General features: G+C 53.9%; 1 protein-coding gene across 2 annotated transcripts in view; it reads left to right on the top strand.

The window, feature by feature from the left end:
* The window catches only part of Syt2 (synaptotagmin 2), a 114,193-nt gene extending 100,177 nt beyond the window's left edge, over nucleotides 1-14,016 (top strand). For both annotated transcript variants that reach the window (XM_048809705.1, XM_015483393.2), the window contains exons 3-9: nucleotides 797-963; nucleotides 2,382-2,501; nucleotides 2,927-3,094; nucleotides 3,395-3,562; nucleotides 4,700-4,817; nucleotides 5,756-5,889; nucleotides 7,954-14,016. In XM_048809705.1, the coding sequence (XP_048665662.1) occupies nucleotides 797-963; nucleotides 2,382-2,501; nucleotides 2,927-3,094; nucleotides 3,395-3,562; nucleotides 4,700-4,817; nucleotides 5,756-5,889; nucleotides 7,954-8,160 (1,082 nt within the window). In that variant the 3' untranslated portion in view covers nucleotides 8,161-14,016. The remainder of the gene's footprint in view (nucleotides 1-796; nucleotides 964-2,381; nucleotides 2,502-2,926; nucleotides 3,095-3,394; nucleotides 3,563-4,699; nucleotides 4,818-5,755; nucleotides 5,890-7,953) is intronic.
* The last annotated feature ends 276 nt before the right edge of the window (nucleotides 14,017-14,292 follow it).

The raw sequence follows: 14,292 nt of genomic DNA, 5'->3' as shown, positions 1-14,292 counted from the left end.
TTTGCTTCCTGAAACGTGGGTCTCAGCCTGGATTCTCTGCAGAACCCCTTTAGGAAGGGGAACTATGGTCTTGAACTAATGGGGTGACCAAGGAGATTAGTTTACGTGCCTCAACTCCCAGCAAGGGGAAAATATTTTACAACTTAAAACATTATTTTAAAAGGAAAAATTTGGTAGAAATCATAGTTTTCGGTAGTATAGTAAAACCACTTCATTTTGAAATATGGAAAATAAAAGCCCTGCTGCTTTCTGAACTCTGGCCAAGGCTATGTGCACAGGCCCAGTTTCTGGGGGGGTGGCCACACTGGTGAGACGCGGTGCTTCAGGACCACGGAGAGCAGCCCACCCCCACCGGGAACACCTGACCTTGCAAAGCCCAGGCTTCCTGGTGGCCAGAACCTTAAAGAGCCTCTGTCCCTGAGTCAGCCCTCTCCACACTAGTGGTGGGGCCAAGGGACTCTTCCTGCACACGGGTGTGATAAGGACAGTCCATCTGCTCCAGCGTGAGCTTCTCCGAGGATCAAAGTAGACACACTCCTGTTAATGGAGCCGAGCTGGTGTTCTTCTGAGCAGCACCCGACGCTCTCTCCTCCACCAGAGCCGCAGGCTGGGGAAGAGCGGGCATTGCTGGACAGTTGCCTGAGCACCGCAACTCTGCAAACCACGCATGGACACGTGGCTTGGGAAAGGGACAGCGCAGGTGTTGGGGTGGGGGTCACGGGCTCTGTTTTGCCAGTGCTGCGGGGTCCGGGCCGTGAGGCCCAGCGTGCTGACCGGGGCTCTTCTCTGTGGGCAGTGCCTCCCTGGGCTCTGATCGCCATCGCCGTGGTCGCGGGCCTCCTGCTCCTCACCTGCTGCTTCTGCATCTGCAAGAAATGCTGCTGCAAGAAGAAGAAGAACAAGAAGGAGAAGGGCAAAGGCATGAAGAACGCCATGAACATGAAGGACATGAAGGGGGGCCAGGTAGGCGAGGATGGCCGGGTGTCTGCAGGCCGCCACAGGGTGGCTCCGGGGCTGCCACGGCTAAGCTGGCTCATGCTGCAGACTCCACGGGGCTCTGTGGGCTGCATCTAGGGTAACCTCATCCACCGTCTGCTAGTGGCAAGGGGAGCTTACCCAGGTGACAGCATGAGCTCATCCCTGAGAAGGAAAGGGAGAGAACCAGGCCCCCATCCCAGGCAGCCACTGGAACAGAGAAGGGCAAGAGAGACCCCTCCATCACCAGGAGGACACTGCAGGTGACCCTGTGTTTTCCCGCCAGGACAGACTGAAGGACAGCAGGTGCCTGTTTGGAGGCATCTAGCTGGGCTGGGCCGGGGTGAGGAGTTGAATGAGCTGGGAAAAAGGTCTTCAGGCACCAGGTCAGGGGCGAATGGAATCATGACTCATCAGAATAATTGTTATTTATTTTTTAGTACTAGGAATTGAACCCAGGGCCACTTTACCACTGGGCCACACCCCCCAGCTCCTTTTCTGTGTCTCCCTGAGTGGCTTAGTGCCTCACTAAGTTGCTGAGGCTGGCTTTGAACTCACGATCCTCCTGCCTCAGCCTCCTGAGTCGCTGGGATTACAGGCGTGCACAGTGCATCATAATAATTTAATTTAACACTGTCTTTTGGTGTTGGTCAGCCTCAAAAGGTCCCTTAATATGCCAAAGCCTCAAATTTACAGAGGCCCCTGTGTGCATCACAGTCCCCATGTTTTCATCGGGGGTGACGGGGTGCATCTCTCACTCCAGGAACCAGGATGGAGGTTGAAAGGATGAGGCAGCCTCAAGAATTTGACAAGAAGTCATCGTGGTCTTGAGTGCTTATGTGCACGTGTGTTCACAGGCCAGAAGAAGCCTGCAGTGTGTGTGTGTGTGTCCAAGAGTGACCTGGGCCTAGTCGTCCTGAGCTCACCTTGTGGCGGTGACATCAGGGGCTGGCTTGAGCCACAGGCTTTTCTCTGACATCACTTTCTCTCCTCTCTTCCCTCCTCTGTGGACGTGCCCTGCTCCTGTTGGCCTGGGATGCCCTGCTGGTAGGTCTTGCCCAGGATGGGGAGGGGGGTCCCAGCTGGGGAAAGTGTGGGGGGATGTTCTTGTGACGGAAGTGAGTCCCCTGCCTCCAGAAGCAAGCTCTACCACATGGCAGAGCACCTGGCCACCTGGTACTGTGCTCCTGGAGGGGAGAGAGCCACCGAGCCCAGAGCCTGGCTTCCCAATGCAGGGCTGGGCTCTGCCCAGGCTGCCCGTGGGCTGGGGTGCAGCGGCGTCCACGCCACCTTCCCTCATGGCCCCACTCAGCTCTGGCTCACAGAGGGGCCAGGTTCCCATCACCTGCTGGGCCAAGCTGCTCTCTTCTCTCCTTTTAACCATTTCCCCACCGTCAGATCCCCAGGATGACGATGACAATGAGACAGGCCTGACCGAGGGGGAAGGCGAAGGGGAGGAGGAGAAGGAGCCGGAGAACCTGGGCAAACTGCAGTTTTCCTTGGACTATGATTTTCAGGCTAACCAGGTGGGTGGGGCTGGCGGGGACAGGCGAGGCGGGGCTTGGTTCTTGAGGCAGAATGGGGATAGACACAATTATTCTAGAGGTTGGGGACATTGTCCCTCTCCATGGAGTGGGCAAGTTGGAAGCCACAGGGGGTGTATTCCTGGGTGTCAACCCTGGCATGGCCACCATCTGATCTGGGGAGGTTCCAGGGGGACTCTGCTATTAACCTGCCCACCAAGCTCAGGTAAAGCACCTCATCTCTCAACTTCAGGTTCTCCAAACATCATTCCAAATTTCTGGGATGGAGATAGAGACCAGTCTGCCCTCCAGCAGGGGCCTGGCCTGCTCTCCAGCTGCCCCCGCTGGGAGGGACTGGCAGGGCCAGGACTGGGGCGGGACCTGGTCTGGGGCAGCAGGCACTCAGGCCCTTCCCTCTCTCTCCACAGCTCACGGTGGGCGTTCTGCAGGCTGCTGAGCTACCTGCCCTGGACATGGGCGGCACCTCAGACCCTTACGTCAAAGTCTTCCTTCTTCCAGACAAGAAGAAGAAATATGAGACCAAAGTCCATCGGAAGACCCTGAACCCTGCCTTCAATGAGACCTTCACCTTCAAGGTGAGGAGGACAGGAGAATGGCTAAGCCCGCTCCCTGCCTCTGAGTTCTGCAGACCTTTCCCTGGTGCTTAGCCATGGCTGGGGCCCTGGGACCAGCTCAATTCAACAGTGGCAGGCCAGGTGTAGGCTACATGGAGTCCCTGTAGACCTCTGTGGAGGATGGGGCTCCCTCCTACTGTTCCCTCAGGCCCCCATCTCCTCTCTGTCTCTGAGCACTGCTGGGAGCCCCGAGGGATGGCTGGAGCAGGGGTTCAGGCACCTGCCCACAGCCTCGCCTTCTGATCCCCTTGTGCCCGACAGGTGCCATACCAGGAGCTTGGGGGCAAAACCCTGGTGATGGCCATCTACGACTTTGACCGCTTCTCCAAACATGACATCATTGGAGAGGTAAAGGTGCCCATGAACACCGTGGACCTTGGCCAGCCCATCGAGGAGTGGAGAGACCTGCAGGGCGGAGAGAAGGAGGAGGTGAGAGTGGGAGTAGGCCGGGCCCAGAGGAAGGAAATGCCACTGCTGGCCTGGGCTCTCTCCCCTGGCTCGCTCAGCATGATGGGAACAGGGTGGACGGCGAGTCAGGCCTCCAGGGTCAGGGTCCAGCTCCACATGCCTGGCTGTTGACTCTGGGCAAGTTGCTGAGACTCTCTGGGTGTGGACTCTCTCCTTTAGACTCCAAGGTGAAGATCAACTATCCGTGTAAAGCGCCTGGTATTGTCCACCCAAATAAGGAAGTTATTATTACTGTTTCTCCTAGATTCTGCTGTCACTTAGGGCCAGGGAACCATTGACTGCCTCAGTTTACCCACCAGGAAGGTTCATATTTACTCTAAAGTTTTCTCAGCACGGAAGCTTGTCCTTCAAACAACTGCTAGGACACTTCCTTCAGTCACCACATATTCACTAAGCATTGACCGGGTGCCCAAACCCCCATTTTAGCAGAGACCTTAGGAATCAGGAACCCCAGTCCTCATCCGGTCCTCAATGCCAGAGTGCTGTGTGACTCTGAGGAAACCATCTCCCTCTGAGAATCTCCATTTCTCATGGGTCGAAAAGAATCCTTGCCTGTCTACACACACGGCAGTGCCAGTAACAAAAGAAGAAGAAGGAAGAGGAGGAAGAGGAGGAGAAGCAGGAGTGGGGGGAGGAGAGGAGGAGGAAGAGGAGGAAAAGTGCTTTGCATAAACATGCATAAACCACTCTGCAAGGGGAACGGTTGGCCAGGGGAGATGGCTCCGGAGGAGACTTCTGAGATATGCAGTCTTCAGTTCCCCTGAGATTGAACACTTGACCTCACATCTGCTCCTGCCCTTCCCACCTGGCTTGGGCCTGGGGAAGGGGCTGAGCACTTCCCACACCTGCCCAGGTCTGCTTGGTCCCACTGCCCCAGCTTCCACTCACCCGTCGGCCTCCTCAGGTCGCAGCTGTGAACTGCAGCAGGAGACCCTGAGGTCAGACACTGAAGGACCTTCTCAACCATCACAGCTGTGGGGACTGGGGACTTAGGGAGGTGGCAACATGGATGTGCTAGTGTTTACAAGATGGGGTCAGCCATGCTAGTGACAGTGGGATGGCTGAGGTGACCTGAGTCCCACTTCTTTCCCTGGACAGCCAGAGAAGCTGGGCGACATCTGCACCTCCCTACGCTACGTGCCCACGGCCGGGAAGCTCACTGTCTGCATCCTGGAGGCCAAGAACCTCAAGAAGATGGACGTGGGTGGCCTTTCAGGTACATGCAGAGCTTCTGGCTGCCATTGGGTGGCACCAGTGAGCCAGTCACAGCCCAGAACCCCAGGAGATTGCACACTCCAGCAAGGAGGAGGAGGTCTTTCCTGTCCTGGGACCTGGGTGTCCCCCTTCAGAGCAGGGGAGCTCTGACCCCCTGTCTGAGGTGTCTTCCCAGTGCTCCCCGGCCATGCCCTGTGGGCTACAGAGGATCAGAGAGATTTCAATGAGTTGTGACAGGATTTTGCTTCTCCCAGGGAAGTTTAGGAAGTGGATGAGGCCTACCCAAAGTGGGCCTTTCAATCAGGCCCACTTTGTGTCCACTGGGGACACTTCCAGGAGAGGCTGTAGGCTCTGCTGGCTCTCCCCTGGCAAGGAACTCCATACATACATGGCGGATGCTGAGTTTTAGACTTACCTGGTGAGAAATGGGGCCGACACCTGAATCACCAGGTATAGCCCCCTGTCTCTGCCGTGCTGTCCCAGAGAATCAGCCTGTGCTGGACTCAGTCACTGAGCCAGTACGTGACTTTTGGTGGGTTATTTCCCTTCTTCAGTCTTACTTTCTCATCTGCAAGTTTGGGAAGATGGGCTTGGGCAGGATCAGGACTAGGCAGAGGTGCCCCTGCCTAGCACAGTCATCACCAGCTGAGCCCCATACTCTCTCACGAGGCCTAACTTAGAAGCAGAAATTTCCTCAATGTGATGCTCCAGGAAGCCACAAGCAACCAGTCAGAACTGGTCCTTGAGGTGAAACCTACTGCCATCCTTGAGGATCCTCTGTGTCTTTTGGGTTTCCTGTTCTGTGCCTCAGGGCTTTCTGAGGGCCTGGTCTCAGCTGGGTGGAGACTCCCACCCCCATCCTCCATGGAGGCCCTGGGTACCTGGGAGGGTGGACGTGGGCTAAGGGAGCCTTTTGGGTTGGCATTCTCCCCGCCACAGACCCCTATGTGAAGATCCACCTGATGCAGAACGGCAAGAGGCTCAAGAAGAAGAAGACAACGGTGAAGAAGAAGACCCTGAACCCCTACTTTAACGAGTCCTTCAGCTTTGAGATCCCCTTTGAGCAGATCCAGGTGCGTGAGCCTGAAGGACCTCAGGCGCAGAGCTGGGCCAGGAGGCAAATGAGTATGGGCAGGTGGAGGGCAGGGGACTCACCCAGGAGTTTCCTCCAACCATGGAGGGGTGTCACTCTGGTGGGGGAATGCCACGTGGGGGCTCTTCCCCAGGGTCTCCCTTTTGGAGGAGATGAACATAAAGTAATTAAAAACATTCTACAGATGGCTCCTTTAGAATTTGGAAGGACACGGTTGTACATATGGGCCAGGGGGTGACACCAGTGAGACTGGAAGTGACTAAGTAGGAAATAGTCTCTTTCCCTTCCATCCTCCCTTGGTCATCCCTGCCCCCATGTTCCCTGCTTCCTAAGTCTGCTCCCATCTTCCCCTCTAACCTCTTCCTCCCTCCTCTTCCCCCCCCCCCACTTTTCCTTTTCTTTCCCTCCCTTCCTCCTTCCCTCCCTTCTGTCCCACCAGAAAGTGCTGTACATGGTGGAGATGAGGTTTGTTTTTCTCCACTTCTGGGTGGGACTGGGATCTAGACTTGGTAAGATGGGAGACACAGACCCTTCTGGGCTGGAAGTCAGATGCAGGGGCTTGCAGGGGGGCGGTTCTCTTCAGGGGAGCTGTCCTTTCCCCTCTTCTCCCTCTTTGAAGGGCAAGAGTGCCAAGGGGCTCTTCAGAGTTGAAGTTGTCCGGTTTGAGGTGTCCATGATGTCATTTACGGAATCTTCAGGGGAATAGATGTGATCCCAAGAGGAATCTTCACAATGAAAAGCTTCAGATGTGAACTATCCTGGCTCAAGCATCTCAAATCCACAAGTCCAAAGCCAACATAATGGTCTTCTCCCTCCCTGATCCCATCCAAACCTGCTTTGCTAAATTCTGTTTTCAATGAATGACCCTACATCTTCCCAGTGGCCCATGTCAGAGGCCTGAGCTTCATCTGAGACCCCAGTCCTTTTTCTTTTCCCATTTACTCAACATATTTCCTGAGCATTTCCTAAGTGCCAGGCACTTGCTAGTGGCTGGGGAAATAAGTGTGTAGAAGACACAGACCTGGTGTCAAGGCCCTCATAGTGGGAAGGGCCCAGAAAACACTGTGGGATGGTGGCTTCGGTGTGCCTAAGATTCAGGGGAGGCTTTGCAAAGAAAGCTTTGCCCTAAGGGATGAGCCTGAGTTGGTAGGGAGGGGGGAGAAAGGCATTGACTGTCCCCTCAACAAGTCCAAATGATCACCAAGTGCTCTTGATTCTCTCCTCTAAATACCTCTCTGGTCTGGCCCTGACTTCCCATCCCCACTGTCCTGGTTCACATTCACTAATACACCCCTGCAGACCCCTAGCAATGGGTGCTCCTGCAATCAGGTCCATTCCTCCCACCTTGGGGCCAGGTTCTCCTAACAGATCCATGCCACCCCTTCTCTTATGTCTTCAGGAGCTGCCTACTGTTTATCTGACTGATAGATAAAGTGAAAACTCCTTAGCTGACCTCACTTCCTGCCCAGCTGACCTCACTTCCTGTGTCTCAATCTATACTTCAGTGAATCTGAACTTCTGTTTCTCAGTTACCAGTGCACTCTCCTGTCTCTGTTCCCTCTCTGAGGCTAATCTTCTTTTCTGGAACTCTCTTCCCTCTTTTCTGCCGTCTGTGAAGCCCTTCCTGTATTGACCCAAGCAGGACTGTCATTTCCTCTGAGTTTCCCTTGTACCTGGTGTTCCCCTCTCTAGCATAACCTTTATTACTTTGTGGGGCAATTTTTTGATTATGTGCATGTTGATGTCATTAGAAGTAAAATTCATCTTTTCCTTCTCCCATCCCCTCTGCAAGTACTGACAGTGCCTGGAGCATTTTTTGTGGTGCACAAAATGCTGTTGGTAGCAACACAGGTTGTCCCCACAGGTGTGGCCTTTGCCTCCATGTAAATTCAGTCTTATTGGGAGCCCGAGATGGAAGGCAGTAAGGAGCCCAGGGAGGCCTTTCTTTCCAATTGTTTGGAGTAAATGTTGATGGAGGGAAATTTGGACTTGGAATTCCATGTCTTCACTTTCCAACGTCCTCCCTCTTTGGCTTCCCTTGCAGAAAGTCCAGGTGGTGGTCACTGTGCTGGACTATGACAAGCTGGGCAAGAATGAAGCCATCGGCAAGATCTTTGTGGGCAGCAACGCCACGGGCACAGAGCTGCGACACTGGTCTGACATGCTGGCCAACCCCCGGAGGCCCATCGCCCAGTGGCACTCACTGAAGCCGGAGGAGGAGGTGGACGCACTTCTGGGCAAGAATAAGTAGATGGCCGAGGCTGGGACCCCGTGCCCTTGAAGGACACTGACAAGATCCAGAGCTATCAATACCTCAGTTATGCGACCTTAGAGGTTTTCTTCATCGTTTGTGGTTATGTCCTTGTTTTTCCTTCCTTTTCTCTTTTTCAAGACCAACTTTCCTTTGATGGCTGTGTGAGGAGAGTCCCCTAAGAGGTGGAAGAGAAGCCTGGCTCTGTTCGTCGTCCCAGGAGCTGCGGTCGCTGCATGCCCTGCCGGTTCCCCCTCACTCTCTCAAAGCTTTGTTCAAGCCTCACCCTGGGTGAGGCCCTCTCCTGGCGGGAAGTTGCAGCGCTTCCTGGTTTTTGTGCGTTCTGGACCAACAACATGGCAGCACATCTTGCTTTGCAACAGCCAAGGCAACACAGTAGCCAACGTGTGTGTGTGTGTGTGTGTGTGTGTGTGTGTGTGTGTGTGAGTGTGTGAGTGTGTGGGTGTCTGAGTATTTTTCTTCATTCCTGGGATGAGCCATAGACAGTGATCCTCTGTGGGAAGAGAAGGCTCTTCAGGGACATGAGGAGATGAAGAAAGTCCACTGTCTGAGTGGAACATGGTCTACCAGATGGCGGAGAAGGCTCAGACTCCCAGTCAGAGGCCGGAAGCCCTCATACTCTTCTGGGTGGACATTTGGGAGGCAGCAAGATGTGGGGCCTGGATGTGTCCAGAACTAGGACCAGACCCCTGATGCCATCACAGACTTCCTCCTGTCAATCATGTTTCCCCAGAAGTGGGGTTTCTGGGACATTCATGGAAATGAACTATCCCTAGATTGGTTAGACTCTTCACAGGGACCGTCAGTCCCAGGAGCTCACTCTTGCTGACAATGAACATTGAACTATGAAGCAACAGAAGTCCTGTTACCCTGAAAGACCAAGCTTAAGCTCCCGGATCTTTGCCCCAACTAGTGGGAAACACACTTTCTCCCTTTCCAGAGTCTCAGCAGCACGGTTCATGGGCCCTTGTTCTCCATGATGCTTTTGCTTCTGTTTGTCTTTGCATCTAAGTGGACCAACACTGTCTGAAGACGTGTTATCTGTACAGAGCCAGAGAACGTTAAAAGGAAGGCTTAAATGTGCTTAGTTTCCCTGAGGTCCAGGTAAGAAGGGGGTGGTTAGAAGGGAAGGATGATGGGCAGATGCTGGAGATTTTCTGAGACGGTACAGAGGGGAGCAGTGGGATTCCTTCCATTCCTATTCCTTGCTCCCTGGGCCCTCTGCTTTCCATGCTTGGCTTATGGATTGCTAGAGCGGCCCAGCGAGACGTGCGAGGAGGCCCCAGCCTTCCATTCATCAGAGAGACTTTTCTCGGTGAATGTCAAGATGTGAATGCCATTCATTTGAAATGGGTGGAGACCAACCAGTGTTTCATCAATTTTATTTTATTTTGTGGTGCTGGGGATCACACCCAGGGCCTCCTGCATGCTAGGCAAGCACTTAAGCTATATTCCCAGCCTTGTGCCAGGTTTTCTACCCCATGCCCAGTTGTGTCCCATACCTGTTCACCTTTTGTCCCTAGCATTGATAAAAAGCCATATATATTTAGTCAGGTTTGCACTGAGTTCCCTTCCAAAACTTCAGCATAGCCAAGAGAGTCAGGCCCCCATGTGGCTAGAGGCCAGCCCTCCTTGTCTCCCTTCCTCTAATCTCTCTCTTCCATCCTTAAAGCTCTCAGGCTCTTGGTATTTCCTTACCAGAGAAAAATCACAGCTTCTCCAGGAGGCTGGGGATCACTCTCTTTCCCAGTAAAAAATGGCAGAATTTTCCTCCTGCCCCATTTGAGCCACTTCAGCTTCCTGTAGGTACCTGACACAGGTAGATGGTGATGGAGTGAATCAGGCTTTGAGGCCCCAGCACAGAGAAGGTGCAGAGTGTCTTTTTATTCAAAAAAGTGGGGGGAGGAAGGAATTTGGTTTTGCTTGGCTTTGTTTTTTTTGGTTGAAGCAGGGAGTGAGGGGACACTTACAGCAGAAACAGACCGGGAAGCAGGACTTGGCTTGCCTCTCTCAGAGTCCCTTCCCTTCCTACCAGTGGCCCTTGGTACATGGGAAGTTATGCATTTTATACTCCGTGTGTGTGTGTGTGTGTGTGTGTGTGTGTGTGTGAACAATGAGAAGGTAGCACTCTGATAAGGATTATGAGCAGTGGTCCTTGGGACCAGAGTTGTGGTCATGGTAGAAAACTGTAGGACAATAGGGTGCCTTCAGAATCAAGGTGGCCACAGAGTACCAGAGTCTTGGTGTGGACATCAGAAGTCACTGGACTCTTCTTCCCTCCCCAGAGCTGAGGCATTTTGGTGCTTTCTCAGGGTCCTTCCTCACTTACGTCCCTGCGAACCTCATTCATGGAAACCCCCTGTCAATCTCACCCCCTTGACCTTCCTTCTTCTGCCTTCTCCCAATCCACTTTCTACCACCTGGGATTCTTCTCTGCCCATGAGCTTCATTTAACCCTTCTAGCGCCTAAGATCTACCACTTCCCAAACAGAGAAGGAAAGGAAACCTCTGGTGTTTCGTGTGTGCCTGGGCCTGGAGATAGAGGCTGGACAGTTCCTATTCAGAGCTCACCTTGAGCGGAGCCTGGAGGGGACAGGCTGCTGAGGCTTCTACTGGTAGCACGGTGGGTGCTGGGAGCGTGTCCTCCCTCAGGTCCCAGCTGGTCCTGATGAGCTCCCAGAATGGGAGGGGAAGTCCACAAGCAGGTGGGACATGCTAATGCTGGACAGTTTCTATAGCTGACAGCTGAGGAAGCCTAACCACAGAGCATCCTTCTAAACCCCGACTGCTGTATGGATTTATTCCTGAGGATGTCAGGGTCCCGGAGTGTGAGAGCTAATCAGGACAGAGTTAGGTGTCTGACTAGTGAGGGGTTCAGGATGCTTCTGGGGCTATGAGTTTTCATTCCAAAGTCTGTTCCAGAGAGAGGAAAGTACATAGTTGAGAGCAGCATTTTTACAGAGGGACTGAAACTATGAAAATCCAAACTCAGAGCCACTCAGAAACTAGGACGAGGGCTAAGGCTGCTTTCTCCCTGAATCATCTATGTAGAAGGAAAACCAACTCTGCCAAAGCTACAGGCAGATTTTTTAGGGTTTGGAAGCAGAAGCTGAGGCCTGGGAGAGGCTGAGCAGGTGCTCGGGACGAAGGAGAAACCACGGTCCTGGAGCTTCTTGGCTGGAGGTTGGATGACAGGGATCAGGCCACAGTTTCAGGTCCTGGTCTTCTTTCTAATCAAGAAACCATACATAGCGTGTGTCTCTGCAGAATCAGATTTGGGTGATTTTGCTGGCCCCAGGCTTCAGGGAGAGAAGAGGGGTGGCTGCAGGGTCTCTCATAAACTGGCTTCTATGTGATGGGGTGAGGGCAGGGTGGGTAGGAGACAGCAGAGGCTCTCCCTGGCTGCGGGAGCAAGAGATCCCTTGTTCCTTTAATGTCCTAGGCTATTCTTTGAGTCTTCAGTTCTGATCTCACCCAACCCTGTAGAGAGAGCCTGTCCCACCTCAAGAGGAAGAGATGGAGCCAGTGACTGCCCTCTTACCCTCTGCCTTCGCCCTTTCCCTCCTCAGGCTGGTTGGGGCCTTTCATCAGAGCCATGGGTGGTGGCAGGCAGGGAGCCCTAGGTCCTTATCCCTGTGGCACAGAGTCCCGTGATATACAGTGCCAGATTTGGAAAGTAAAAATATAGGATGGTCGAATTCAGAATTTCAGATAAACAATACAATTTTTAAGGATGTCGTAGGCAATATTTGGGACACACTATACTTAAAAAAATGGTTCATCGTTTATCTGAAATTCAAATTTAACTGGCCATCCTGTACTGTGTCTGACAACCCTACCCTATGACCACATCCCTCCTCTCCTGCTCAGTCCCCAGGGGGCCAGAGGTTGGTCACCACGGATTTGACCTAACCTGTTTTTTGAAATGCAATATTGAGAAGGGGACACTGTGACTTGAAGATACATGAATATACTTTATTTTTTAAGCGACAACAAAAGCACCTTTTGAAGCCATTTGAGCCTCATCCGACCCCTGCCATGTGCATTTAGTTATATATTAAAAGAAGATAGTTATCTATAAACATACGAACAGAATCTTGTTGAGTCAAGATGCATGTCTATAAACTTCTGTAAATAGCCGCATGGCAATGCTGAGAGTCCCCTCGGTCCCCCAACCTCAGGCCTATTTTACAGAACTGGTCAAGGCTGCTCCTTCTCTTTTCTGTTGTGTGACGTCTTTGTCCCCAGCTCCACACCCGCCCTTCCCCAGTGGGAATCCCATAATGGGAGCTGTCAGGGGATGGGAACGGGTTTCTAGCCCTGGTGCTGGCCCTGTTGGAGAAGATGCTGGAGGACACCATGGCCCCGAAGGCCCCCCCGTCTGCGGTGCATCTATGGGCAGGGCCAAGGCACGCCGTGTCCCACCTGCTGTCTGGTGTCCACTGTTTCTGTGTTCCGTGTCCGTGTGTGGCGTGGCTCCTTTCCTCCCGCTGTCTGAATAACTGAAAAGCCATAAAGGGGGCCTTCTGCTGGAGACTGCCCTCTGCCCTCCCAGGAGCCCCCATGTCCCTCCGACTGGCTCCCCACAGAACACTTGTGAAGGGCTCACTTGTTGTCCTCCCCTCCTGCTTCCTCAGCCCCGTGTCATGAGAATGGACGGTGGCCAGGGCTTCTGGTGGGGCCTTGGGAGGTGTCCCTGGCTGGCTGTGGTCTGATGGCTCCACTCCATCTCCACCCTGACGGTGCATGGTGGGACGCCACAGTTCTGCTACTTTCCTGGGGGCCCTGCAGAGTCAACCCAGAGTTTCAGGAGCAGCCAGTCAGAAGCTCAGTCTGTGGTCGGGTTTCCATTTACGACCTGGGTCCTCAACCAGCCTGGCCTACTTGCCACTGAGGTGTCAGGGTCCAGAGAGGGTAATGGAGGAGGAACTCGTGGGGGGAAACCTAGGGCTGGTAGTGGGTTAGGCTTTATCCCCATCTTCCTTCTGCAGTCTGAGAGAGAGCACCCCAATAGTGTGGTGGCCCTAGGGCTGCCAGGCTCCTCCAGAAGTGGTGGGTAGGTGCCGTGGTTATGGATAGCTTAGAGGACCCTTGGCAGAACAGGTGTGTTCTGGGCTCTGGCCTTCACGCTGGCTCCCCCAGCCCCCGCCAGGCACAGCAAGCAGTAGGGGCCCAAAGCCTTCCAAGGTCCCTGGTTGAAGTGCAGTCCCCAGCCTGCAGCCCCAGGCCCCCAGAGCACAGGAGGGCGGTGATGCATGCGAGTAACCCAGGAAGCCTCGGGCCGAGAAGAGCTTGAGGAGAATCAGGCGGGTTGTGTTAGACAAGGCCAGAGGTGGCAGAGTGAGCCCTGCCAGTTACAAACCACAGCACCCGGGCACACAAAAATCCCAGGGCCAGCTCTCTTGGTCCCTCCCACTTTCCACAGACACGGAAATTGAGGCAAGATTGGAGGGAGGGTCTGTGGTGAGGGGGCAGCCTCCGTGAGGGGGGCAAGGGAGCTTCCGCTGTGCCTCCCTTAGCAACCCAGATTTTAGGGGGTCCTTTTTAGAGAAGCATGACCAGTATGCCCTGACCCTGCTCATCTAAGGACTTGATTGGTTGCTTTCTAAAAACCCTGGGGCCTGAAAAGTTGAAAACTAGGCCCAGTTCACCCTGGACCATCTTGCCCCACCAGGAGCCCTCCTGTCCACACTCGTGCAGCCCTCGCCACCTGCCCCCGCTTGGCAATGCCCTCCACCCACTCATGTGGACTCTGTTGTTCTTGTCTGATCTCTTGTCAAATCGTTATTTTGTAATGAGCTGCGTCTCCTTATTAAAGAAATGAGTTGAAAGAAACCCGGGGGTGGGGGGTGTCTGTAGTTGTTTCTACCGGCCATGGTGAGGGTGGGGGAGGCAGGAGCTGCCCCTGTGCATGTCAGCACTGTGCATGAGGGTGACCAGCTGCGTCTGAGGCTCTGGCCTCTAGTATAGTGACTCCCTTCCGGAAGCCACCCAAGGGGCCAAGTCCCATTCCTTTCTTGCGAGTGGGGGAAGACCAGATGGGCACCGTTGGTTGGTGAAGCCTGATGCCCTCCTGGGGAAGGCTGTGGTGCTGGGATCCTCCCCTGGGAG

Source organism: Marmota marmota, unplaced genomic scaffold, assembly GCF_001458135.2.
Source record: "Marmota marmota marmota unplaced genomic scaffold, marMar, whole genome shotgun sequence".
NCBI classification, from domain to species: domain Eukaryota; kingdom Metazoa; phylum Chordata; class Mammalia; order Rodentia; family Sciuridae; genus Marmota; species Marmota marmota.
Note: the sequence above shows the minus strand (reverse complement) of the source record. Positions and strands in the feature narration are given on the sequence as shown.